Genomic DNA, 27,762 nt, shown 5'->3' on the forward strand with positions numbered 1-27,762 from the left:
GCACAACTGTGTCAGGAGGGAGGGAGGGAGGGAGGGAGGGAGGCAGCGAAGGAAGGAAGGAAGGAAGGAAGGAAGGGCAAAGGAAGGAAGGAAGGAAGGGGGGAAGCAAGGGGGGAAGGAAGGAAGGAAGGAAGGGAGGGAGGGAGGGCAGGAAGGAAGGAAGGAAGGAAGAAAGGAAGGGGGAAGGAAGGAAGGAACTCTTAGAAAAGTTGGAAAAGGGGCTGAGATGTGAAGAATACACTCCGCTCTTGCAGAGACCCGGGGTTTGGTTCACAGCACCCATAGCTAGGCAGCTGGCAAGCTCCTTGCAACTGCAGCTCCAGAACACCCCCTGCTGGCTTCTGTGGGCACCTGCACATATACAGCACTCTTCACAGGGATGCATGAACGTGCACAACAGAAAATTGAAAATAAACCTTAAATATAACAACAACAACAACAACAACAAAAAACATTACTGTTAGCCCTTGAGTTTTGCACTCAAGATTTATTTTCAGTTTTATAAAGTAAGCTGGGGACCCTTGCCTTCTTTTCCTGTGCTTTGCAAAGTTTTTTTTTTTTTTTTTTTTTTTTTTTTTTTTTTTTTTTTTTTTTTTTTTTTTTTTTTTTTTTTTTTTTTTTTTTTTTTTTGGTGGGGTCCTTGAATTAATGATAGACTTTAAAGTTTGGCTGAACATAAATTGCGAACTACTGAATTACTTCACTTGATGGAATTCTTTGGAAGTTGATGATTTTGCTTTAGAGATAATTTTGCTCTAGACTTACTTTCTACTTTATTTGAGGATTTAAAGTATATAGCTGCCATGGGACGTTAGTGTATTCATATTCTGCTGTGAACATGCATGATCTCTAGTAGCTATGGGCTTTTTATTCCTTGTCCTGCTCCTGTGTTTGCCTAACACGCTCTGCCTTCTCTGCTGATGTGCTGCCCACTTGTCTGAGAATCAGCTTTCTAGTTTGTTAATTCTAATGGTTTTTTTCTATGCCATTAATTTCAGCTTTTGTTTTTATTTCTTCTTTTGCTTTTTAAGTGCCTTGAATGGATGGAACCTTAGATTTAATTAGTTTTCATTTCTGTCTTTTCACATCTTTCAGTAATTACCAGCTTACTTGCACTCCATAATTAAGTCACTCTTTCTGGGCTGAGCATTTGGTGGTTTCAAATTATTCTGTATCCGTTGACTCTTGAAATATTTGGAAGTGTGTTTTAAATTTTGAACTTATATTTACTTGTCTCTTGTATGCATAAATGTTCATGTGGATGCCCTGTGTGTGCCTTATACCTTTGGAAGCCAGAAGAAGCCCTAAGAGCATCTGGGCCTGGGGCTCTAGGCAGTTGTGATCTGCCATGTGGGTGCTGAGAACTGCTTCTCTGCAGGGGCAGCCAGTGTTCTGAACCATCTCCTGTTGAACTTCTCCGTGGGCAGTTATATGACATTTTTTGTCTGTTCCTATTTTTATTGTCCACGGTGATAGTCTACAGCCTGGATGCCTTCAGGTCATCATGTTCTTCTGGTACCTTCTTTGTGCTCTGCTTCATGGTCCTTTTTCTGTTGTTGTTGTTGTTGTTGTTGTTGTTAGGTTCTGTGAGGATTTTAGTTAATAAGGCATCAATTCATTCTTTGACTGTTACAGGGTACCGAAAGGGCATTTATTCATCCTATCTATGGTAATTCTTCTTCTTTTTTTTAAATTGGATATTTTGTTTGTTTACATTTCAAATGTTATCCCCTTTCCCAGCCCCCCCTGCAATCCCCCTATCCCTTACCCTGCTTCTATCAGGGTGCACCCTATCCACTCACCAACTCCTGCCTCACTGCCCTAACATTCCTCTACTCTGGGGCATCAAGCCTTCACAGAATCAAGGGCCTCCCCTCCTATTGATGACAGATAATGGCATCAGCTCCTTCAGTCCTTCTCCTAACTCCTCTATTGGGATCCATGTGCTCAGTCAGATGGTTGGCTGTGAGCATCTGTATCTGTATTGTTCAGGATCAGGCAGAGACTCTCAGGAGACAGCTGTTTCAGGCTCCTGTCAGCAAGCACTTCTTGGCATCAGCAATAGTGTCTGGGTTTGGTCTCTGCATGTGGGATGGATCCCCCGGTGGGGCAGTCTCTGGATGGCCTTTCCTTCAGTCTCTGTTCCACTACTTGTCCCTGTTTTTCCTTTACACTGGAGCAATTCTGGTTTAAAATTTTGGACCAAGGGGCCATGGTCAGCCTCTGGATATGATCTCAACAGGTTCTGCCTCCCTTTTGTGAGGTATTTCAGCTAAGGTCATTTCCGTGGGGTTCTGGGGGGTTCTTGCTTTCCTGGCATCAGGGACTTTCTGCTTACTAACCCAGTTGCTCATACCCCATTGCTACACACCTCTGTTCAATTTCCTGACCCTCTGTATATCTCCTCCATCTGCTCCCATACCGGATTCTTCCCCTCTGTTTCCCCTGTAGGCTTCTCGGGCTTGTCATTCTTTAGGTGAGGGAAGTTTTCTTCTATAATTTTGTTGAAGATATTTACTGGCCCTTTTAAGTTGGGAATCTTCTCTCTCTTCTATGCCTATTATCCTTAGGTTTGGTCTTCTCATTATTTCCTGGATGTTTTGGGTTAGGAGCTTTTTGCATTTTGTGTTTTCTTTGACTGTTGTGTCAATGTTTTCTATGGTATCTTCTGCACCTGTGATTCTCTCTTCTATCTCTTGTATTCTGTTGGTGATGCTCGCATCTATGACTATATATCTCTTTCCTAGGTCAACTCCACGATTGTCTCCCTTTGTGATTTCTTTATTGTTTCTATTTCCATTTTTAGATTGTGGATGGTTTTGTTCAATTCTTGTACCTGTTTGGTTGTGTTTTCCTGTAATTCTTTTAGGAAATTTTGTGTTTCCTCTTTAAGGGCTTCTACCTGTTTACCCATGTTCTCCTGTTTTCCTTAAAGTCCTCTATCATCATCATGAGATAAGATTGTAAATCAGAGTCTTGCTTTTCCAGTGTGTTGGGACATCCAAGGCTTTCTGTGGTGGGAGAACTGAGTTTTGATGATGCCAAGTAGCCTTGGTTTCTGTTGCTTATGTTCTTGCCCTTGCCTCTCGCCATGTGGTTATCTGTGGTGTTAGCTGGTCTTGCTGTCTCTGACTGTGGCTTGTCCCTCCTGCAAGCCTATGTGTCAGCACTCCTGGGAGACCAGCTCTGTTTGGGCAGAATTTGGGTATGGAGAGCTGTGACACAGGGTTAGCTCTGGGAGCAGATGGACTCCAGAAGGGTACTGTCATTGTCTTGGTTCCTGTGTGCTGATGACTTTGGGCTGGTCCCTCTTGGGCTAGGAATTTGAGCAGAAGTGGACTTACCTGGGCTCAAAAGGTGTGTCAGCACTCCTGGGAGACCAGCTCTCTCCCAGAGGGATTTGGGTATGGAGAGCTTTGCCCAGGTCAGCTCCAGGGCACAGGCAGAAACCAGAAGGCTCTATGGTACTTCTTAAAGCTGTGTGTCTGCGTTTCTCTGCCTAACCTGTCAGGTTTTTTAGAGTCTGAGGAAAGGCTGTCACTGCAGACAGGATGCGTGTTCTCATTCCGGCACGCTTGTCTTTATTCATTCTTTGGCTCTTCTGTTAAGACCCCGTGAGTTTACTATGCTTGAGTTTTACTATGAATTCATTCTCTTCCCTTTAGTCTAGTGAGGTTTCTTTTTGTTCCCCAATAACTCCTTATGTAAATTCTAAAGCCACCTGTGGTTGTTGCTATTAACAGTCTGTTCCTACATTTTTTTAAATTCAGTTTTCCAGATTTATCTTTCTGATCTTTCATTTCCAATGTTTCCATATCCTCACAGGCCAGTGGTATTTTGTGTTAAGCTCTTACATTTTTAATCCAATATAAAAAGCATTTTAACCTGGCTGAACCTTTTATTCACTTTGCATTCAATTATAAAGACAACTTGTGTTACAGCCTGTTTGTTCTTGACAGGTTTTTTGTGCTTTCTTTATTCCCAGTCTTCCATATGGTTAGATTGGAGTGTTACCCCATTCTGGTCAGTGCTCTCTCTACTCCACATGCGCTCAGGTCATGCATCCTATGGTGAGAGCTGGAATGTTACTCTCCCTCTCTGACAGGACAGCTCTTCATTCTGTGGAGTGTGGCATTAGCGGTAAGGAAGTTAAAGACTGTCCCTGGCACACTGGATGTAAGACACAGAACCAACTTGAGTCCAGGCTTTGAGATTTCTAAAATTATTGATGACAACTAGTGAAAGCTGTTCTGACTTATGTACTCGAACTAACTAAATTCTATCATATTTTATCACATCTCAACATATGCACATATAGACATATGTTCACATGAATGTAATGGTTTTCCATTCCTGTCTGTCTTGCCTTTTATGGCATAGATTGAAGATTTTCCTTCTGATCACATTGTGACGGCCATTCTGGTTGTCAATATGGCTAGGCTATAGTCCCAGGTTCTTATTCAAAGCTATAGTTTCTTTCTGCTTCACAAACTGTGATTTACAGAATGCGATGGTCACTAAAAAATGGCAGAGCATTAAAAGGTCTCTGAGTGTGCACCAAGTGTGTAAATGTGAATCCCAGGTGTGCCTGGCACCACTTGCACTCTGCACAGCATTACTGCAGCCTTGACACATGAAATCCGCACTTTTCACTGTAGATTCTGATAAAAGACACAACACCAGTTGAACATCACCACTCAGATGTGAGACTGTTACATGTTACAAATTCCAATGAGATTTGATTATGCATGTGTTTTCTGCTCTTATAGAAACATAATGGTTTAATTACAGAAAGGAAATATTTTCCTACTGTCTTCAGCATGATTGTAGCACATTATTATGTTTTTATTATGTTATAGTGCTTGGCTTTAAAATATGAGGCTTGAATTACTAACTTGAATTGCATAAAACATCATTATATAAAATTTTGTTTAGGACTAGGGCAGAATTTTCAATAAATCTTACAGGTTGATGAACATATTTTTGTCATATTGAGGGCATGCTTATGTGAAATAATGTTCTTAGCATTGCCAATTACAAAAAACAAAATACTATCTCTGAAAAAATGTTGGAAATCCTTTTCAGTCTGGGCCAGTGCCCTAAGGAGACTTTGGGAGTGAACTCCACAGCCAGTTCCACAACTCCCAGAAGAAGCTCCACTCCTAGGCACTCTATCATGCCCAGTATCACAGGACCTCAGGATCCCAGGATCACAGGTTCCCAGGAGCTTGGTCAAACCAGAATCTCAGTGTCCCAGAGGCAGCTTGACTTCCAGCAGCTCTGACACACTCAGGATCTCAAGATCACATGATCCCAGAATCCCAGGATCACAAAGTCAGCTGAACTCTGAGAAGTTCTGATACAACCAGGATCACAGACAGGACAGGTTCCAGTTAGATATATCAAGGGAAGATAGCACTGGAGATAATCAGATGGTAGGAAGCAAGGGAAAGAACAAAGCAACAGAAACCAAGGTTACTTGGCATCATCAGAACACAATTCTCCCACCATAACAAGTCCTGGATATACCATCACATTGGAAAAGCAAGATTCAGATCTAAAATCACTTCTCATGCTGATTACAGAGGACTTTAAGAAGGACATAAATATTAAAGAAATATAGGAGAACACAGATAAACAGCTAGAAGCCCTTAAAGAGGAAATGCAAAAATCCCTTAAAAATTACAGGAAAACAATCAAACAGGTGAAGGAATTGAACAAAACCATCTAAGATCTAAAAATGGAAATAGAAACAATAAAGAAATCATACAGGGAGACAACCCTGGAGTTAGAAAACCTAGGAAAGATATCAGGAGTCATACATACAAGCATTATCAACAGAATATAAGAGATAGAAGAGAGAATCTCAGGTGCAGAAGACACCATAGAAAACATTGAAACAACAGTCAAAGAAAACACAAAATGCAAAAAGCTCCTAACCCAAAATATCCAGGAAATCCAGGACATAATGAGAAGACAAAACTGAAGGATAACAGGTATAGAAAAGGTCAAAGATTCCCAACTTAAAAGGCTAGAAAACATCTTCAACAAAATTATAGAAGAAAACTTCCCTAACCTAAAGAAAGATGCCCATGAACATACAAGAAACCTACAGAACTCCAAATAGACTGGACCAGAGAAGAAATTCCTCCTGTCATATAATAAACAAAACACCAAATGAGAGCCCAGGCTACTATACCCAGCAAAACTCTCAATTACCATAGATGGAGAAACCAAGACATTCTATGAGAAAACCAAATTTACACAATATCTCTTTATAAATTCAGTCCTACAAAGGATGATAGATGGAAAACACCAACACAAGGAGGGAAACTACACCCTAGAAAAAGCAAGAAAGTAATCTTTCAATAAACTCAAAAGAAGATAGCCACACAAACATAATTTCCCTCTAACAACAAAAATAATGGGAAGTAACAATCACTTTTCCTGAATATCACTTAACATCAATGGTTTCAACCCTCCTCCCCCAATGACATAGACTAACATACTGGATATTTAAATAGTACCCAGCATTTTGCTGCATAGAGGAAACATACCTCAGTGACAAAGACTGACGCTTCCTCAGAGTAAAAGGTTTGAAAACAATTTCCAAACATATGGTCTCAAGAAAAAAACTGGAGTAGAAATTCTAATATCGAAAAAATCAACTTTCAACCAAAGTTATAAAAAAAAAAATAAGGAAGAACACTTCATGCTCATCAAAGGAAAAATCTTCCAAGATGAACTCTCAATTCTGAACATCTATGCTTCAAATCCAAGGATAACCACATTCATAAAAGAAACTTTACTGAAGCTCAAAGCACACATTGCATTCCACACAATAATAGTGGGAGACTTCAACACCCCACTCTCATCAATGGACAGATCATGGAAACAGAAACTAAACAGAGACACACCGGAACTAATGGAAGTTATGAACCAAATGGACCTAACAGATATTTATAGAATATTCCATCCTAAAGCAATACAACATACCTTCTTCTCAGAACCTTCTCTATAATCAGTTATAAAACAACCTTCAATAGAGACAAAAAGATTGAAATAATCTCATGCATCCTATCAGATCACCATGGACTAAGGCTGGTCTTCAATAACAACAAAAACAGAAAGTCCACATACACATGGAAGCCAAACAATGCTCTACTCAATGATAACTTGGTCAAGGAAGAAATAAATAAAGAAATTCAAGACTTTCTAGAATTAAATGAAAATGAAGGCACAGCATACCCAAACTTATGAGACACAAATGAAAGCAGTGCTGGGAGGAAAACTTATACCTCTGAGTGCCTCCAAAAAGAAACTGGAGAGAGCATACACCAGCAGTTTAACAGCACACCTGAAAGCTCTAGAACAAAAAGAAGCAAATACACCAAACAGGAGTAGATGGTAGGAAATAATCAAACTCAGGGCTGAAATCAACCAACTAGAAACAAAAAGAAGTATACAACAACAACAACAACAACAACAACAACAACAACAAAACCAGGAGCTGGTTCTTTGACAAAATCATCAAGATCCTTAGCCAGACTAACTAGAGGGCACATAGACAGTATGCAAATTAACAAAATTAGAAATAAAAGGGGAGCTATAACTACAGAAACTGAGTAAATTAAAAAAATCATCAGATCCTAGTACAAAAGCCTACAGTCAAAATAAAAACCCTGGAAAATCTGGATGAAATGGACAATTTTCTAGACAGATATCAGGTACCAAATTAAATCAGCTTCAGATAAACCATCTAAACAGTCCTATAACCCCTAAAGAAATAGAAGCAGTCATTAAATGTCTCCCAACCCAAAATAGCACAGGACCAGATGAGTTTAGTGCAGAATTCTATTAGACCTTCAATGAATACTTAATACCAATAGTCTTCAAACTATTCTACAAAATAGAAACAGAAGAAACAATACCCAACTCATTGTATGAAGACACAATTTTGCAGATACCAAAACCACACAAAGACCCAACAAAGAAAGAGAATTTCAGACCAATTTCCCTTNTGAATATCAATGCAAAAATACTCAATAAAATTCTCACAAACCGAATCCAAGAATACATCTAAATGATTATTAAGCACTGTCAAGTAGCCTTCATCCCAGGGATGCAGGGATGGTTCAATATAGGGAAATCCATTAATGTAATCCACTACATAACAAACTCAAAGGGGGAAAAAAAACCACACATGACCATTTCCTTAGATGCTGAGAAAGCATTTGACAAAATTCAATATTCCTTCATGTTAAAGTCTTGGAAAGATCAGGAATTCAAGGTCCATTGCTAAATACAGCAAAAGCAATATACAGCAAACAAGTAGCCAACATTCAACTAAATGGAGAAAAACTTGAAACAATTCCACTTAAATCAGGAACTAGACAAGGCTGCCCACTCTCCCTATCTATTCAATATAGCACTTGAAACTCTAGCTATAACAATTAGACAAAAAGGAGGTCAAAGGGATATATATTCGAAAGGAATGTCAAAATATCACTATTTGCAGATGATATGATAGTATACTTAAGTGACCACCAAATTTCCACCAGAGAACTCCTAAACCTTATACAAACTTCAGCAAAATAGCTGGATAATAAACTTAACTCACAGTGGACTTCCTCTATTCAAAGGATAAACAGATTGAGAAAGAAATTAGGGAAATGACACCCTTCACAATAGTCACAAATAATATAAAATACCTTGGTGTGACCCTAACCAAACAACTGAAAGATCTGTATGACAAGAACTTCAAGACTCTGAAGAAAGAAATCAAAGAAGACCTCAGAAGATGGAAAGATCTCCCATGCTTATAGATTGGCAGGATTAATATANTAAAAATGGCCACCTTGCCAAAATCAATCTACAAATTCAGTGCAATCCCCATTAAAATTCCAACTCAATTCCTCATGAAGTTAGGAAGAACAATTCTCTAATGCATTTGGAATAACAAAAAAACCCAGGATAACAAAAACTATTCTCAACAATAAAAAGAACTGGGGAATTCAGCATCCCTTACTTCAAGCTATACTATAGAGCAATATTGATGAAAACTGGCCAGGCAGGTAGATCAATGGAATAGAATTGAAGACCCAGAAATGAACCCATACATCTATGATCACTTAATCTTTGACAAAACTATCCAGTGGGAAAAAAGACAGCATTTCCAACAAATGGTGTTCGTTGAACTGGCAGTCAACATGTATAAGAATGCAAATCCATTCTTATCTCCTTGTACAAAGGTCAAGTCCATGAGAATCAAGGACCTCCACATAAAACTGGATACATTGAAACTATTAGAAGAGGAAGTGGGAAGCAGCCCAGAGCACAGGGGCACAGGGGAAATTTTCCTGAACAGAACACCAATGGCTTTTGCTCTAAGATCAAGAATTGACAAATAGGACCTCATAAAATTGCAAAGCTTCTGAAAGGCAAAGGGCACTGTTTTTGTTTGTTTGTTTGTTTGTTTTTGTTTGTTTGTTTTGTTTTGTTTTGTTTCAAGACAGGGTTTCTCTGTATAGTCCTGGCTGTCCTGGAACTCACTCTGTAGACCAGGCTGGCCTCGATCTCAGAAATTCACCTGCCTCTGCCTCTGCCTACCAAGTGCTGGGATTAAAGGCGTGTGCCACCACGCCCAGCTATAAGGGCATTGTTAATAGGACAAAATGGCAACCAACAGATTGGGAAAAGACCTGTCCTCCATCTGACAAAGAGCTAATATTCAATATGTACAAAAAACTCAGGAAGTTAAACTCCAAAGAACCAAATAACCCTATTAAAAATGGGGAACAGTGCTAAACAGAATTCTCAACTGAGGATACTCAAATGGATGAGAAACACCTAAAGAAATCTTTTACATCCTTTAGCAACAGGGAAATGCAAATCAAAATGAGCCTGAGATTCCACCTCACACCACTCAAAATGGCTAAGATCAAAAACTCAGATGACAGCAGTTGCTGGGTCAGGATGTGGAGAAAGAGGAATACTCCTCCATTGCCGGTGGGATTGCAAGCTGGTACAACCACTCTAGAAATCAATCTGGTGGTTCCTCAGAAAATTGGACATAGTACTACCTGAGGTTCCAGCTATACCACTCCTGGTCATATAATCAGAAGCTGCTCCAACATGTAATAACGATACATGTTCCACTATGTTCATGGCAACCATATTTATAATAGTCAGAAGCTGGAAACAACCAGATGTCCCTCAACACAGGAATGGATACAGAAAATGTGGTACATTTAAACAATTTACTCAGCTATTAAAAATGATGAATTCATGAAGTTCTTAGGCAAATGGATGGAACTAGAGAATATCATCCTGAGTGAGGCAAACCAGTCACAAAAGAATACTTTTGACATACCCAAGATAACATTTACAGACCATTTGAATCTCAAGAAGAAGGAAGACCAAACTGGATGCTTAAGTGCTTCTTAGAAGGGGGAACGAAATACTTAGAAGGAGGAAATACGGAGACAAAGTGAGGTGCAGAAACAGAAGGAAAGGCCAGAGACTGCCCCACCTGGGGATCCATCCCATAAACCGTTGCCAAACCCTGGTATTATTGCAGATGCTGGGAAGTGCTTGCTGACATGAGTATGAAATGGCATCTAGCTTTTCTATAGAGATACATAAATCCTATATGTACATATGAAGTCAAAGTTGAATTGAGATTATCTGGGAACAAAGAAGACAGATGGGAGAGGGGAGGGACAAGAAGTAGGAGGGATGGGGATGGGTGACATGTTCAGCGTACAATGAAAAAAAATGATTCAAATTTCATTGTTAGCACATGGTTCTGTGTTTCTTACCAGTTTTGTAGCCTCTTGGGCAAGCTCTTTGGCTTCTCTGGCCACTTTCTCAGCTTCATCAATGTAGTCTTTAATATTACTGTAAGCTCTGAAGGCTGCCGTGGCATTGAAAGAGATGTTCTTCGCCTCATCCAGGATTCTGTCAGATTAGACCGAGAAAAGAACCTTAGAGGAATTAACACTCAAATAAAGAACAGTCAAGTCATAATGAATCCGGCTTCAAAGAGCTTATGGGCAATATAACGAGAATCATTCCAAACCCTAGGGGGGTGTCTACTGATTGTATCATACTGTACTGTATTTTTCCCATTGAAACTTATATTCCTCAAGGCATGCTGTGAAGTATAGGCAACATGTCTTTAAATTTTTTTTACATTTATTTCTCTCTCTTCTTCCCATTATCCCCCTTCTCTCTTTGTGTGTGTGTGTGTGTGTGTGTGTGTGTGTGTGTGTGTGTGTGTACAGACACAGACATACACATGTGCACAGCTTGATGAAGTCAGTTATCTCCTACCTTGTGGGTTTTATGGACTGACCTCATATTATTAGAGATTGAATTCAGGCTCGGTGGCAAGCATCTTCAGACACTGAGCCACTGTGGTAGCCCCCAACAATATATCTTAAATATCTTGATAGCCTGTAAAAGCCTGTGTAATCATATGACCAAGCAAGTGTGTGCAAGGCAACAGTACTTCCTGTTACTTGTGAAGCACAATAGCAATTTCCAGCGCACTTGTATCCCATTAATCATACGAGTTTTACAATGTCTTCAGAGTAGGCAGACTTCCCAGAAAGCACAGAGAGATCACAGAAGAAAAAATCAAATCATGACTAACACATTCCTCATGGAATATTTGGAACCTGGGTCTGCTGATAACTGATCACTGGTTCATCTACTACTCTTTACTCTAGATTGGGAAAAAAAACTAATTGTGCCTGGGTTGCCAAGTTTTCAAACAGTAATTCTTTCTTTCTACATCAATGATTATCAAAGATGAGAACACAGGCTTGCATGTAGTGCATATTAAATAGATTTGTTTTGGAAAATTATTCCTAGGATGAATAGCTTTTGTGGTTTTGTTTTTGTTTTTTTGTTTGTTTTGCTGTTGTTGCTGTTTTTTTTTTTTTTTTGTGCCAGTCACAAAAGCATAAAGCAATGGTTCTCAGTCTATGAGTCATGACCCTTTTGGGGAGGAGTGTCAAATCATCCTTTCTCAGAAATCACATGAAAGACGATAAATCCTGCATACCAGATATTTATACTATGGTTTGTAAGAATAGCAAAATTACAGTTATGAAGTAGCAATGAAGTAATTTTATGACCAGGGATCACTACAATAAGGGTCACAGCATTGGGAAGGTTGAGAACCCGCTAAACTGGGGGAAGTAAATCATTCCTAGAATGTTCTTTAATGAACAAACCTTGTTCTCCAGCTTCCCTTCTCTGACCCAAGGAGTAATCCCAACTATAATAAACTGTTAATTATTTCATTTCTTTTTCTTTTTGATGAGGTTTCTTATAGCACAGGCTGGCTGTGGCTGTGAGTACACTGTAGTTGAGGCTGATCTTGAACTTGTGTCTCCCTGTGATCATTTCCCAAGTGCTGGGGTTACAGGTGTGTACCATCAGCTCTAAATAGTCATTTCAGAGAAGTGTTCATAGTTTCTTACTGGAGCGATGAGATTGAAAGGCTATGCATAAGGCTATACATTCAGAGGCACTTTAAAACAATGAAACGATCAGATTCTGTTAGAAATATAAAATTGAAATTTGCAGAATGAGTTGGTGTATTATTTAAAATGCTAATAAGACAACCCCTGTGCTTTCTAATAGAGAAAATAACACAGCATTCTACGGGTAGCCCGAGGCTGTGTTCATTTCCTAAGTGGGCATAGTTGAGTTCACTTTTAACTGGGGCTTGTGATGCTTTTTCAGAGTTCTTTGCCTATATCATCCTAATTAGGATCTTCCACAGAAAAGCCATGCAGCTCTTTTGTTCATAATTACAGAAATCGAGACTTGAAAGTGATTTTCCACCCTTTCTGCTTGTCTAAACTTTTGGATGAGTGTCAAGCTAGGCAGACATTTCCAATAACAAATGCCATACCCGTCAAGCACAGCAGACGAGTCGTTTAGCTGAGCAGCATGGCTCTCAGCCTGGGACACCTTCTCAGCAAGCCTTCTGTCCTTTATTTCCTGGGCGAGGTCATCTATTTTGTCACTTAGCTCCTCGGACATTGGTGGCAACTTAGTTTTAATGTCGTCGACATACTGATATGGAGAGAGAAGAGAGCATTAAGAGCCATCCAGTTCTCCTTAAACTTGTTAATTTCTTTAGGAAATACAACCACATATGGTTAGATTTTTGCTTTTAGAAACTTTTAATCTACCAGCAAAGAAAATAGAGAATAAAAGCTGTTATTTAGTAGAAAAGCAAAGAATTGCATGAAGCCAACTTACACTGAAATGTCTATTATTTTTTTGTAAGGTGACTTTGTAGCAATGAATGAACAAGTAATGATCATTAGGACGTTTTAGATTATTTGTGTCCCTATTCCTGCACACCACCATGCATGAGACACTACGTCAAAGGTTTATTTACAGATGTTTATTTCTCTTTTAACTACTGTTAAATGAGACAATGACAGATGGTGAGTATTAGGCTAGGAACAAAGAATGACCAAGACACCACAGTTTTTTTTTAAAAAAAAAACAAGTATTCCAAAGGCCAGTTCTAGTAAGAGAACTGTTGCCAGTAGATGAGTATGTCCACAACATTGTACTTCAATAATATATTCTCACACAAAAACAAATCAAGGCTCTTGTTTCTGTTGCTGAGTTTGTTGCCAGCATGTGAGGGAAATCTGTCATTATCTTCTTTCTCTTAATTCCGACCTGATTGAATGAATACTTACTTCTATGACTGAATTGATTTCACCCAAGAGTCGGTTGGCTTCATCAAGTATGTCATTGCCCTCCTTTAAAGTGTTCTCTATTTGTCGTTTGCCACCTTCAATAGCCTCCTTCTTTTTCTGTGGCATGTGAAGAAAAAGATTACAACAGTGCCTGGGTAAAATCCTTCTCTATTGTGTATTCTTATTTCTTCTGAGCTGTCTTAACAAATGGTTCACAAACACAATATATGATACTGACAGTTCAGCTAGACAACAATCTAACTTACCTGGTCAATTCTCTTAAGAATTCTTCAATATAGAGCACATGTAGGTCATTTTCCTTCCCATTTGAGAGAGTCATCCAGACAAAGAAAAGCAATGTGATAGTTGCTAGAGAATTAAAAGAACTGCTAAAGCAAAGTGGGATATCCATCTTCAGGACAATGCTTGTGTAGGATGTGTGCTATTGTCATCTAATGTGCCAGACTAAACTGGAAGTATGCCTGGAGTTCTAGTATCTATATATAAATGGTTATGTTGTGAGCATAAGCATGCTTTGTGTGTGTGTGGGGGGGGAAATGTAGGGTTCAAAAGGTAGGATTTTTAGGGGAATTTAGAGAAAACACTTTTCAAGGAAGAGGAGGAGGAAGAGGAGGAGGAAGAGGAGGAGGAGGAGGTAGTGAAAGAAAATAATAATCTATCAGCTGAAAGAAGGAACCTAGTGGACTATTTCATAAGATGAGAAGAGAATAACTTCTCTGTAGAACTTACAGCTTGTCTCAAAGCTATGTGAAACTCATTCCTAGCCTAGATGAGGGAAATCAACGGGAGACAATCACTGTCAGTGCCTTTGTATGGAGTTTACCTTTGCCTATTATTTTGTTTTTACTTCAAATTCATTCATATCCTTCCAATCCTCATTATCCCTACATGTTGATGGAAACAATTACAGTGTTGGTCTCTGGACTTTATCTGTTCTTCGAATAAATACTACTAATAATTTATATTCATGGGGGTTTTCTAAGATGTGCAGAGCAGCCTGTAAGTCTTTGTCCTTTGACTCTATGGGTTCCATGTTCATCACTGAAATGAGCAGGAGACTGAGTCACCACAGTGCTGTGGTCTTAGCACTTGTGTCTCCATCAAATTTACATGTCGAGGTTCAATACTTCAATGTGTTAGTATTTGGAGGAAAGGCCTTTGGAAGGTAATGAGAGCCTACAGTAAAGGCCTCATAAATGGGGCCAATGCCCCTATAAAAGAGACAAGGATCATGTAAGGACGCAGCAAAGAGATGAGTTTGTGAGCCAGCCAACATGCCTTTACCAGTCACTAATTCTCCAGTACAATATTGGATTGTCTACACCCTGTCCCCTAGACTGTATGTCATACATTCATTTCAATGTTAAGCTAGAGAGACCTGGTGATTTTTCTGATAGCAGCCAGACTGGAGTAAGATATTAACTGGTCTACTCAAGGAACTATAGACAGCATAGTGTAGTTGAAAGTTGGACTGAAGAGATTCATCAGCAGTTAAGAGCACTTTCTGGTCTTACAGATGACTCCATTTCCATTTCCAGCAACAGCATGGTGGCTTGAAACTATCCACAACTCCAACTCCAAGATATCTAATACCACTTATGACCTTCCTGGGCTCAGGAATGCATGTGGTACACATACATACACATATATAAAATAAACATAAATTTTAAAGTGTAACTCTGATATACCTAACAGGTTGGGCTGTGACAGGACCATGTCTTTGTTTACAGAAACCATGGTTCTTAGTTGCCCAGGGTGAGTGCTAATTTCATATCTTATTTTCCTAATCTCACCACCTACCCCTTTACCATGCTCCCACTATATATGCCTTTTCAGTTCCCTCTATCACATGTTCCTCAGCTCTTTGGCTCTGTTCCTCTTTCTATTTTATTCTCATGACCAGTTTCCTGCCTATCTACCTGAAGAAACACCTGTTCATCCCAACCATTATGTGCATACTATGTAGTACAGCTGAACACCAGCAACAGCATACGTGAAACAAAATCCCAGCTTACTAAGCTACAGAATTCTGAGCAAGAAATGTGGCCTCTTCCAATTGCAGTTTCTCACTACTCAAAGTGAGGGTCATGAGCAGCAGCCTTGGCCTCAAAAAGAAGTTTGGAATGCATCATCTCATTATTTTCTGGAAGGTACTAAGAGTCAACATCGTAACAAGAACTTGGGCTTCTGTGAAATCAGATAGAAAAGACTTGGCTTATAACTGCTCCTGGACACAGGGAAATCCTGTGTGATTGCTAATCATTATGTTGATGATTTTGTTCTTAGTTTTCTCTTATCTGAATTATTGTGTCTGTGTGTGTGTGTGTGTGTGTGTGTGTGTGTGTGTGTGTGTGTGAATGTGTGGAAGTGTATGAGAGTGCTGATTAGATATGTACCTGTGTATGAGTATACATATGACTGTGTATGAGTATACATATGACTGTGTGTGTGAGTGTATGTGAGTGGTGTGAATGTGTATGTGTGGGAGTGGTATGAATATGTATGTAGTTGTATACAGGTGTGTAGATATGTGAGTGTATTATGATTGTATCTGAGGGTAAGTGGATGTGAGTGGGTCTGAGTTTTGTAAATATGTATGTAGGTGTGTGTACGAGTGTAAATGTGTGAGTGTATGTGTGATTGTGTGTGAGTGAGTGGTGTGAATATGTGTGTATATGTGAGTGTGAGTATGTGTGTAAGTGTGTGAAAGTATGAGTGTATGTGTGATTCTGAGTGTGCATGGTTATATGAGTGTTGTGAATATGCATGTGAGTATATGTGTGTATGTGTGAGTGTGTGTGAATGTGTGTGTACGTGTGTATGTGTGCGTATGAGAGGTGAGTGTGCCAATGAAACATCTGAGTGTTAGCTCTTATGTGTGGTGTATCTATGTATATACTTGGCAACAGACGTCCTCCTGAGTCTCTTCCCACTGTATGCTTGACACAGGGTCTGTCACTGTGAGACTTACCACACAGAGCTCAAGGATGCATCTGGCTGACTACCTGAGGTGATGCAGGGATCTGCCTGTCTCTGCACCCAGTCTCTGGGGCTACAGACAGGGGCTGTGACATAAAAGATCTAAACTCGGCTCCTTGGGCTTATGGTAGAGGCACATTGTCAAGAGTCCCATTCTAATTTTATTCTATTGGGTATTCACCAAATATAAAAATAAAATGGATGTTACTTTATCATATAGATTGATATATGTTTATAGTTTTAATGGGGGAGGGTCGTTCTAAAAAAAATACAGGTTAATGGACATCCAAAAAATAAACACACTGATTCACAGCCTACTGAACTGTGTGCATATTGATGGACAACACATAGACCATATCGTGAAAAATCTTAATACAGATTGCAGATCATGCATATACAACAAACCATTATTGTGAACATTATCTCGCATATTCAGGCTTCCAAACATTTCCCTCCCTCCCTCCCTTCCTCCCTCCCTCCCTCCCTGTTCCTCTTTTTCTTTCTTTCTTTCTTTCTTTCTTTCTTTCTTTCTTTCTTTCTTTCTTTCTTTCTTTCATGCAAAACTTTTCATATCAGCAAACTTTCAGACTTTCTCTTTTTTTCTTTTGAAATATATGGAATTCCATATACATATGGCTTCCATGACAAAAATTAACACCAGATAACAGACACCCTAAGGCAGAGCAAGAGTTGTCCATTTTTGTTCTTTGCTACTCTTTGGTGGTGGAAAGAGTCCTGCCTACTCCTCTCTAGCATTAGTTAGAGGGTACATAACCTCTCCTCACAAAACAGTCCATATAAATATATGATCTATCCCAGAATGAATGAAGTAGAAAAGAAAAAAAGGGAGGAAAGAACAAAAGAATGAAAGAAATAAAGAAAAGGAAAGAAGGGGCATTCTTTTTCTTGGAGAGAAAATAGTGTATTTCATTTTATATCTTACAGTACATTATGAATGGTAGTCAGGACAGGAAATCAAACACGAACTCGAAGTCAGGCAGTAAGGATGAGATCATGAGGAATAGAATTAATATCTTGTGCAGACTGATTTCTTAGCCCAGTGTTCAGGGATGGCACTTGCAATAGTAAATCATCATTCAAGAAAACACTCAATGATCTTTTTCCTACTAGACAATCTGATGGAGACATTTTTCTCATCTGAAGTTTCACTTTTCAGTTTAACTCCTATTAGACTATATTTGATTTAAAAAAAAACAAAACAAAAAAACAACAAAAGAGAGAAAGAACAAAAGAAACAGAGAAAGAAAGGAAGAACAAAAGAAAGAAAGGATAGAAAATATTTTTCTCAAAGAACATGCTCCTTGTTTTGTTGATTTTTTTGAATAGTTCTTTTTGTTTCTACTTGCTTGATTTCCACCTCGATTTGATTATTTCCTGCCATCTACTCCTCTTGAGTGTATCTGCTTCTTTTTGTTCTAGAGCTTTCAGGTGTGCCGTTAATCGGCTAGTATATGCTCTCTCCAGTTTCTTTTCTGAGGCACTCAGAGCTATGAGTTTTCCTTTTAGCACTGCTTTCATTGTGTCCCATAAGTTTGGGTATGTTGTACCTTCATTTTCATTAAATTATAAAGTGTTTAATTTCTTTCTTATTTCTTCAATGACCAAGTTATCATTGAATAGGATGTTGTTCAGCTTCTGTGTGCGTGTGGACTTTCTGTTGTTTTTTTGTTGTTATTGAAGACCAGCCTTACTCCATGGTGGTCTGAGAGGGTGCATGGGATTATTTCAATCTTCCTGTATCTGTTGAGGCCTGTTTTGTGACTGATTATATGGTTAATTTTGGAGAAGGTATGTATCTGAGGTACTATGAAGAAGGTATATTCTTTGTTTTAGGATGAAATGTACTATAGATATCTGTTAAGTCCATTTGGTCCATAACTTCTGTTAGTTTCACTGTGTCTGTTTAGTTTGTTTCCATGATCTGACCATTGATGAGAGTGGGACGTCGAAGTCTCCCACGATTATTGTGTGTGGTGCATGTGTGCTTTGAGCTTTAGTAAAGTTTCTTTTATAAATCTGGTTGTCCTTACATTTGGAGCATAGATGTTCAGAATTTAGAGTTCATCTTGGTAGTTTTTCCCTTTGATGAGTATAAAGTGTCATTACTTATCCTTTTTGATAATTTTTGGTTGACAGTTGATTTTCTTCGACATTAGAATGGCTATGCCAACTTGTTTCTTGGGATGATTTGCTTGGAAAAGTGTTTTCTAGCCCTTTACTCTGAGGTAGTGTCTGTCTTTGACACTGAGGTGCATTGCCTGTATGGAGCAAAACACTGGGTCCTGGTTACATATTCAGTCTGTTAGCCTATGTCTTTGGGGGCGAGAGGGGTGAGTCCATTAAGATTAAGAGATATTAAGGAAAAGTGATTCTTACTTCCCATTATTTTTGTTATTAGAGGTGGAATTATGTTTGTGTGGCTATCTTCTTTTGGGTTTGTTGAAAGACTACTTTCTTCTACTTTCTTGCTTTTTCTAGGGTGTAGTTTCCCTCCTTGTGTTAGAGTTTTCCATCTATTATCCTTTGTAATGATGGATTTGTGGAAAGATATAGTGTTAATTTGGTTTTGTCATGAAATATCTTGGTTTCTCTATGTATGGTAATTGAGAGTTTTGCTGTGAATAGTAGCCTGGGGTGGCATTTGAGTTCTCTTAGGGTCTGTATGACATCTTTCCGGGATCTTCTAGTTTTCATAGTCTCTGGTTGAGAAGTCTGATAGGTCTGCCTTTATATGTTACTTGATTGTTTTTCCTTACTGCTTTTAATATTCTTTGTTTTGTGCATTTGGTGGTTTTACTAATATGTGATGGGAGGAATTTCTTTTCTGGACTAGTCTATTTGGAATTCTGTAGGTTTCTTCTATATTTATGGACATCTCTTCTTTAGGTTAGGCAAATTTTCTTCTATAATTTTGTTGAAGATATTTACTGGCCCCTTTAGTTTGGAATCTTAGCTCTCTTATATACCTATTATCCTTAGGTTTGGTCTTCTCATTGTGTCCTGGATTTCCTGGATGTTTTGGGTTAGGAGATTTTTGCATTTTGCATTTTCTTTGACTGTTGTGTCAATGTTTTCTATGGTATCTTCTGCACCCGTGTTTCTCTCTTCTCTCTTGTATTCTGTTGGTGATGCTTGCATCTATGACTCTTGATCTCTTTCCTAAGTTTTCTATCTCTAGGGTTGTCTCCATTTGTGATGTCTTTATTGATTCGATTTCCATTTTAGATTGTGGATGGTTTTGTTCAATTCCTTTACCTGTTTGTTGTGTTTTCCTGCAGTTCTTTAAGGAATTTTTGTGTTTCCTCTTTAAAGGCTTCTACCTGTTTACCTGTGTTCTTCTGTATTTCTTTAAGGGAGTTATTTATGTTCTTCTTAAAGTCATCTATCATCACCATGAGATGTGACTTTAAATCAGAGTCTTGCTTGCTTCTGGTGTACTTGTGTATCCAGGGCCTGCTGTGTTGGGAGAACTGGGTTCTGAAGATGCCAAGTAGCCTTGGTTTCTGTTGCTTATATTCTTGCCTTTCCCTCTTGCCATCTCAATATCTCTTCTCCTAGCTGGTGTTGCTGTCTCTGGCTGTGGCTTTTCAGTGCTCCAAGACTGTGTGTCAGAACCCCTGGGAGACCAGCTCTCTCCTGGTGGCATTTGGAGAGCTGTGGCACAGCTTCTGCTCCAGGAGCAGATGGTAACTGGCAGGATCCTGTCCCAGGCTGCTCCTGGGTTCCTGTGTCCTGAGGTCTCAAGGTGTGTCTCTCAGAGCAGAAGTGGTGGTCTTACCTGTGCTCACAGGTGTGCCCGACTCCTGCAAGACCAGCTTTCTCCTGGCAGTATTTGGGTATGGAGCGCTGTGGCATAGGATCATCTCTGGGCGCATGAATACATTCTTTCAACAAATTCAAAAGAATTCTAATTGGTACCGTGAATACATTCTTAAGGACAGTGTGGATTCTACAGAGACAGGCTTCTGTATTGCTGTCTCTCTACTACCTCTAAGAACTTCCTCACTGGTTTTGAATGAGTAAGTGAAGGTGAAGATGTGCTTTCACACAGCTGACTGAGGTACTCTGGAAGGTTCAATGGAGTGTTTGGTGTGTCAATGCCTCTTCTTTGACAACAAATGCAGAAGTTTCAGTGTCCCTTTTACAACAAATGCAGAAGTTTCAGTGTTCTGACCACATCTTTGTTTCCAAGAGTCTGAAATTCTTTACATAATAGCCATTCAGACCTTCACTCTTGAATATACTTATATGAAGGTATATTGTACACAGAAGCTCAAAAGTGCTGTTTTGATTGTGGCTTCTTTGTATTAATGTACTAAGGTCATTTAAAATAATACACCAAATGGAGGAAGAGCTATTTCCATGGATGTGTTAAGCAATGAGCTAAGCTTATTTCAGTTTCAATAAACTGGAGAATGTGTGTTTATAGTTTTAACTGGATCAGTTTAGAAAGCCAACTTCAATATTAGGTCACTGTGTTCTTTATCACATTAAAGCAAATGATGATCTAGACAGTAAAGAACTTATAAAGGGATCTAATTTTTCAGATTAGATGATATAGTCTATCTCTGAAACAAGGAGGTATGGAGATTTGGACTTAAGGAGAAATCAGGGAAAACATTGATCTCTCTTTGTCTTATGGCATTCTTAAAATTGATTTATGAAAGTGTGTAGTTTTATTTGTGCTGAAGACTATTTAGGATTCTGAGGATACAATTAGAATAAAGATAAACTTCTCATGACTCCTCTGGAACAGTATTATGGTATGGATCTTAAATGTGCAGCAAAGGCCACATGTACCATTAGTGCACAAAAGTGAAACATTTAGCAGATGACTCAGTCTGTGTCTGTCTGTCTGTCTGTCTGTCTCTCTCTCTCTCTCTCTCTCTCCTCTTTCTCCCTTCTTCTTTCCTGACCATCATACGATTACCATCTTTTCTCTATTGTGGTTTCCCTGCCATGATGCTGTGGTCTGCCATAGACCACATATGATGAAGCAAGTGGCCATGGACCAAGACTTCTACCAGTAGAAAACTAAATAACCTTTTCCTCATCATTTTTTTTAAATTTATTTTGCATTTGTTCTGTTGCAGCAGTTGAGAGATACCTAACACAGGAGGGAGAATGCAAGCAGTAAAGGAGTGTGTCATCTTAGGTCATCATGAGATTAGTGTTATAAAGATAAATCAAAAGGAATGGATAAAGATGGATGGAAGTTATAGAAGACCCAAGATAGGAAATTCAGAATGTCTAAGAGACCAAAGAGGAAGGCTCATATATAGAGATATATATACAGAGATAAAATGCTTTGAAACTAAGCCAATGATGCAAGAGAACTCATGAAGTCATACTCCTAAGGAGTTACTGGCAGCTACTGGCTGCTGTGAGAGGGGACAATGTTTCCTTTAGGAATGCAGCTACTGTAGGTTACCCTAGCTCCAGGGGATGGCCCCATATCTATGGATATATTTAAAGTGGAAATTTCTGGTTTCTTTAGAGACTTGGGTAGATTGCAATGATGTTTTGCTGGGACAGACAGGTAAAAGAATGTTTTACTGAAGTAGACCCAGGTAAAAGATGTTTTGCCATATCGAATGGGTGAAAGAATGCATGGTGTTTAGAAGAAATATAAATATGAGTCCACAGACAGTGAGAGCTCAAGCATTGGTTTTCCTTGCTCCCGGCTCGCTCGTCTTCATTGAAGACATGAGTGAATTAGTTCACCTTACAATGTATTGCTGAGATTTGCTTGTGGTAGCTTCATAAACAGAAAGTGGCCAAAGCTTCCTGTAGCTTCTTTCAGCTTCTGCAGACTCAGGCCAGTTGTCTCGCCTCACTGTTTCAATTGGATTAAACTGCCCTTGTTGATTTGTGGTGTCTGCCAAGTGGACTGAACTGCAGTTGCTGATTCATGTTTAGTGTTTGCTAATAGACTGAACTAAGAAAACCAAAGATTGGAATTGCCACAAAGAACTATTTCTAAATAGATCCACTTCCCCCATATTTTATTAACATTTCTTTTCTCCTACCTCTGGTGGGTAGTGGGCTAGAGGAGATTGAACCTTATTAAAGCAGGCTGTGGAAAATATAGGCTTACATTTATTGGTAGCTCTAAATGGACACAGTCAGTTAAAAAAAAAAACAGACACGTGAATTTGGGATGGAAAAGTGGGCATACATTGGAGAGAACTGATGATGAATTTGATCAAACACACTATAGGCATTCTTGAAACAATAAAAAAAAAGTATAAGAGCATAATAGTTAATTCATTTGCTCAGATATCAAGGTTGATTATACTTCCACCTTTGCCTTCTAATTGATTAGATTCATCCATTCAGAGCCTTGCTAGATAAATGCTGCGGTTCCCTCCTGCTGCTCTTTACCATAGCTTACAGACCTGCAAACACCATGTCCTTATGTGCCTTTATGTTTTTGTTCATGCCTTCTCTTCTTCAGTCATATAGTAAGGAAAGACTTTGTGGCAAAGTATTGAATGTGCATCCTGTGCTTCCTGAATTGCTCATGTGATGTTTTTCTGCTCATCAGTGCCCATTCTCTACCCTCGTTCTTGTCCACTCTTTAAAATGCCTTCTTAACTCAGCTACGACCACTACTTGGTATGCAAAGTCTTCTATCATTTCATTCCAGGGGACATTTATGTAGGTTATGAGTGAGCTGGCCCGCACTACCTGACTTTTCCCACAATCACCTTATACCTTCACAGTATCATATTTGAGTGCATAGTGTTCTTTCGTTTCCTTTAATTTCTCACAATGTTTGATGTAACTAAATGTGAGATTAGTTTTACAAATATTTTTGACCCTCCTAGCCAATATAAATTACAATATTAAATATCAGAAACAATAAACTATCTAGATTTTTTTTCATAGTATAAGTTTGATGCAGCCAGTAATTATTCACAATGAACCCAAAACGAGTGGGTTACCAATGGGTAGATTTGATCAATATTGAAATGTTATATCCATGAACTTTCTTGGCCTAAAATCACATTATTTAATAACACACAGCTGAATTTTCAGTTTACATGTGCCCTTAACAAACACTTCAACGTGTAATTTTAATATATGACTCTGCATTTGGTTGCTTCCTATAGTGTTTAAGCTACAAACTAAACTCTTTAGTCACATAAGCCAACTTTCTTGTAATGCAAAGTTTGGGCTCTGCTTATTCCAGCTGGCTATCTATGTCACCAGCCGTCCATGTGTACTCTATTTCACTTCTTACCAACCATGAATTCTCTATCAGATGTTACCTCTTTTATTTCTTTTCAGGCCCCTGTTTCTAAAGTGTTCCCCACCCCTGCTTCTATTGAGTGGCAGTCATATAACAAATGTCAGACTCTCTACGAAGATGCAGAAGCTTCCGCAATCCACGTTTGTTACTTAAGTGTACAGCGTGGTTTGTTTGTCTGCCTGTGTGTACCTCCAAGTAGATTCAGGTTATGAAAACTACCAGTTGTTGTTTTATGCCAGTATTTATTAGACTTAAGATTGTATCTGAATGACTGGAGAATTTGTCTTGTTCTGTCTGTCTGTCTTGATAGGGTCTTGACATGCCTTATCCAATATCGTTTGGAACCTATCCTTCTGCTTCTACCCCTCAGGTTCAGACATCACCGCTCTGTGCCTCCACTCCCAGATTTAGAAGATATATTTTTTTTAAACAAGGTTAGTAGCTGACCATCTTTTAAAAAAAAGTAAATAACTATCCATTTGATCTGGATCTTAATATCACTTCAATGGATGTTTAAAGCCACATCATTATTAAGCTCATTATATATAATATACAAAGCTACTGTTTTCAAATCTGTGTGGCTAGTAAGTGAATCCAAGGAATCTTAGGCTATGGCTACCTGGTAACATCCTAGAAAAGCCTGTGCAGATTCTTCAGGGGAGTCCAAAGACTACAGATATACTCTGTATAGTGAACACATTTGTTATACAGTGTGTGTGTGTGTGTGTGTGTGTGTGTTTATGTCTATGTGTGCCCATGTTTATGTCTTTGTCTGTGTGTGTATGAGTTTGTGTGTATGTGTGTGTGTTTCTGTATGTATATATACTTGTGTAAATGTGCATGCAAAGGTCAAAGGGCATAGAGTCAGGCCTCTCCTTCTACCACAAGAGCTCTAGAAATGAAACTCAGTTTATCTGGCTTGGCTATAAGGGCTCTTCCCCACTGAGCAATCTCAAATGGCCCCAGGTGACAACTTCTAAAGGCTAGTCTAGCATGAATCTTAGTAGACCTGCCAGCCTAAATTACACATAATTTATTTGTGATAATTTATATACTTACTTCTTTTATCCAGCAAGTATTTAAATAAGCCTTTAGTTAAACACAGCATCTGAGATTAAAATACTAAAGTGAGGACTTGGATCTCCAGAGCTGACTACATAGGCTCCAAGCCTCTCCCATAATGTCTGAGAAGTACAGTTCTGGATTGTTCTCATCGCTATTGTGAGGAACAGCTAAAATTCCCACTCAGTGTGCCACTATAACTCCTCTCAAAATAATCCCCAACACCTAGTATGTTTTTCACACAGGGAATTATAATTTCTTAAAGTGTTGTCATAAAGTGGATAGCTAATTCTGTACATGTTACTGCACTGGGGTACATGTTACTATCACAGGGCTAAGTGAGTCATGACACAGCCTGTGATAACACAGCCTTCACACTTCCTGCCTCTCCAGACAGTGCTTTCTCTTGACGACAGTTAGTGTGTCAGTGGTCCCAGATTGGTTAAGATTGGTTATGACTTAGAGTGAAAGCCCTCTACCTCAGCTTTCTACCCCTGTGATAAGGCTCATTCCCAGATCAGAGAATATCTTCTCCAATTTTCTCTTAATTGATTGTTCTTAGACCTAAATGAAAATAGATCAAATAAAAGAGCAAAAACTAAAATGTGTGGTTATTTAGTTATATGTCAGTGACATTCAACAAACATTAGGAGATCTTGTGCAATGCTGGACTATTGAATTATTGCAAAATTCTACATTAGTAGAGCTGTGGGTTTCCACAGAATTCAACAGAAAGAGGTGGGCTGTAGATGGAGAGAAAGGTGTTTAAATGCCAAATACAACTGTGTACACTAAATGCAGTTTCAGAGAACCTAAGCATTAACTATGATATGATCAAGGAACAAACTGAAAAGAATAAGAGAAAAGAAAAAAAGAAATGGAGGGGGAAGAGAGGGAGGAAGAGATGGAGGAAGGGAGGGAGGGAGAGAGGGAGGGAGAGGTGGTGAAAATAAGCTATTTTTATTTTAAGCTCAGTAACACTCTGGGAAATGGTGACTGCTCTCTGTGAAGAAAAGAAGGGAAAATAAGCCAGACTTGGTCACATTTATCCTTTTGAAAATGTCTTGTCCATATCCTCATTCTAGAGTAGAAGGTAAGGAAAGTCCCCTAGCTCCGGTCTCTCTGGTTTCTCATAAGCTCAGCTTCCTTATAAGCAAAGAGAACTGCACTGGTTACTGGCAACCTGGTCTCTGCACTCAGCTTGTGGGATAGGATAGTAAATCACAAAACTGCACGGCCCTGGGATTGAGTCACCCTTTGTGCAAGTTCCATTATAGCGACTCATTGTAGACTGTGAAATGGATTGACCCCATCTGGGTTTCTAGGTGGCACTGACACGAGATTCCCCATCTCTTAGGGAAGAGCTTCTTCCATGCCATTTCTTAAAATAAACTTTCCATACTCTGAGTGATATAAGTGTAATTGACTCAGTGGAAGATAGCCATTAAGGACACATGGACACATAAACACATGGAAAGACAGACAGACAGATAGGCAGGCACACACACACACACACACACACACACACACACACACACTCTTCTGTTTCTTAGAAGACCTTACAGAGTCGTCGTCTTGTCCTTTGAAACATATGTCAACTTCACTATTCTAGACATGTTCAAACCTGATCCCCATTCCAAGACAATGATGAGAAAACCCCTAGCTCTCACCTCCAATATGGTCATGTTTTTTTGATTGGCAGCAGACAAGCGATTAGCATCTCGAGTTTTATCAGTGGCTTCTCTCAATAGATCCCAAGCATCATCAAGTTTGTTCTTGTACTCTGCCAGTTTCTGCTGGAGATCCTTTTCCATTTCTTCATTCTTGGCTCTGGGCTCTCCAAACAGCTTGTTTACTCTCTTCAGAAGGCCTTCTGCTGCCCTGCAAATACCCCCATCCCAAGAGTACAAAATAACATCACTGCTCATCTTAAGACTTTTTTTTTTATATAAAGCTAAGTTACAAGGAGATGCTAACATTAAAAAGTTAAAAAATACAAGAATACATGCCAACAGATTCACAATGCTTGTCAAGGGGAATTGATATATAATTGTGGCAGACATTTTTATTAAAATTAAAATAAACTTCTTCAGTTTATTAGTAAGCCTACATTTTTTAATTGTTTTTTTTGGGGGGGGGCTTATGCCATGGTCACACTATGACTGATAAAGAAAAGATTGTTTAGCTGTATATGCAAAAGCAAACAGATCAAGACACCAGCTGTCCCATCACAACGAGATACTTCCTTTGCCTATATGGGACTCTTGACATGCTTGCTTAGTAACGCTAAGATAGAACGATCATGTTTTTGCCATCCTAGCCTAATGCCATCATTTTGGTCTTCTCTACTTTTTCTTGCAACTCAGCAGTCTGAAAAGTCCTTGACTTAACTTACCAGAATTTTCTACAATGGTAAATAATGATGGCACTGAATGTGAATTTATTTGTCATTTATTAAAGTAGGTGGTCATGTCCTCATCTTTCCCTCCCTTCATCCTCCTCCTCTCTCTCCTCATATTTCCCATCTCTCTTTTCCTCTTTTCTTCTTCTGCTACTCCCTCCCCTCCCCTCTTCTGTCTCCCCCAGTCCCCTCCCTTTCTTCTTCTTCTTCTTCTTCTTCTTCTTCTTCTTCTTCTTCTTCTTCTTCTTCTTCTTCTTCTTCTTCTTCTTCTTCTTCTTCTCCTTCTC

At 39.0% G+C, this 27,762-nt stretch overlaps 1 protein-coding gene across 1 annotated transcript in view; it reads right to left on the minus strand.

The window, feature by feature from the left end:
• The window catches only part of Lama2 (laminin subunit alpha 2), a 454,349-nt gene that overhangs the window by 107,808 nt on the left and 318,779 nt on the right, over positions 1–27,762 (minus strand). The window contains exons 39-42 of the mRNA XM_029532909.1: positions 26,745–26,955; positions 13,737–13,853; positions 12,929–13,092; positions 10,821–10,959 (exon numbers count right to left, since the gene is read on the minus strand). Of these exons, the coding sequence (XP_029388769.1) occupies positions 10,821–10,959; positions 12,929–13,092; positions 13,737–13,853; positions 26,745–26,955 (631 nt within the window). The remainder of the gene's footprint in view (positions 1–10,820; positions 10,960–12,928; positions 13,093–13,736; positions 13,854–26,744; positions 26,956–27,762) is intronic.

Source organism: Mus pahari, chromosome 21, assembly GCF_900095145.1.
Source record: "Mus pahari chromosome 21, PAHARI_EIJ_v1.1, whole genome shotgun sequence".
NCBI lineage: Eukaryota > Metazoa > Chordata > Mammalia > Rodentia > Muridae > Mus > Mus pahari.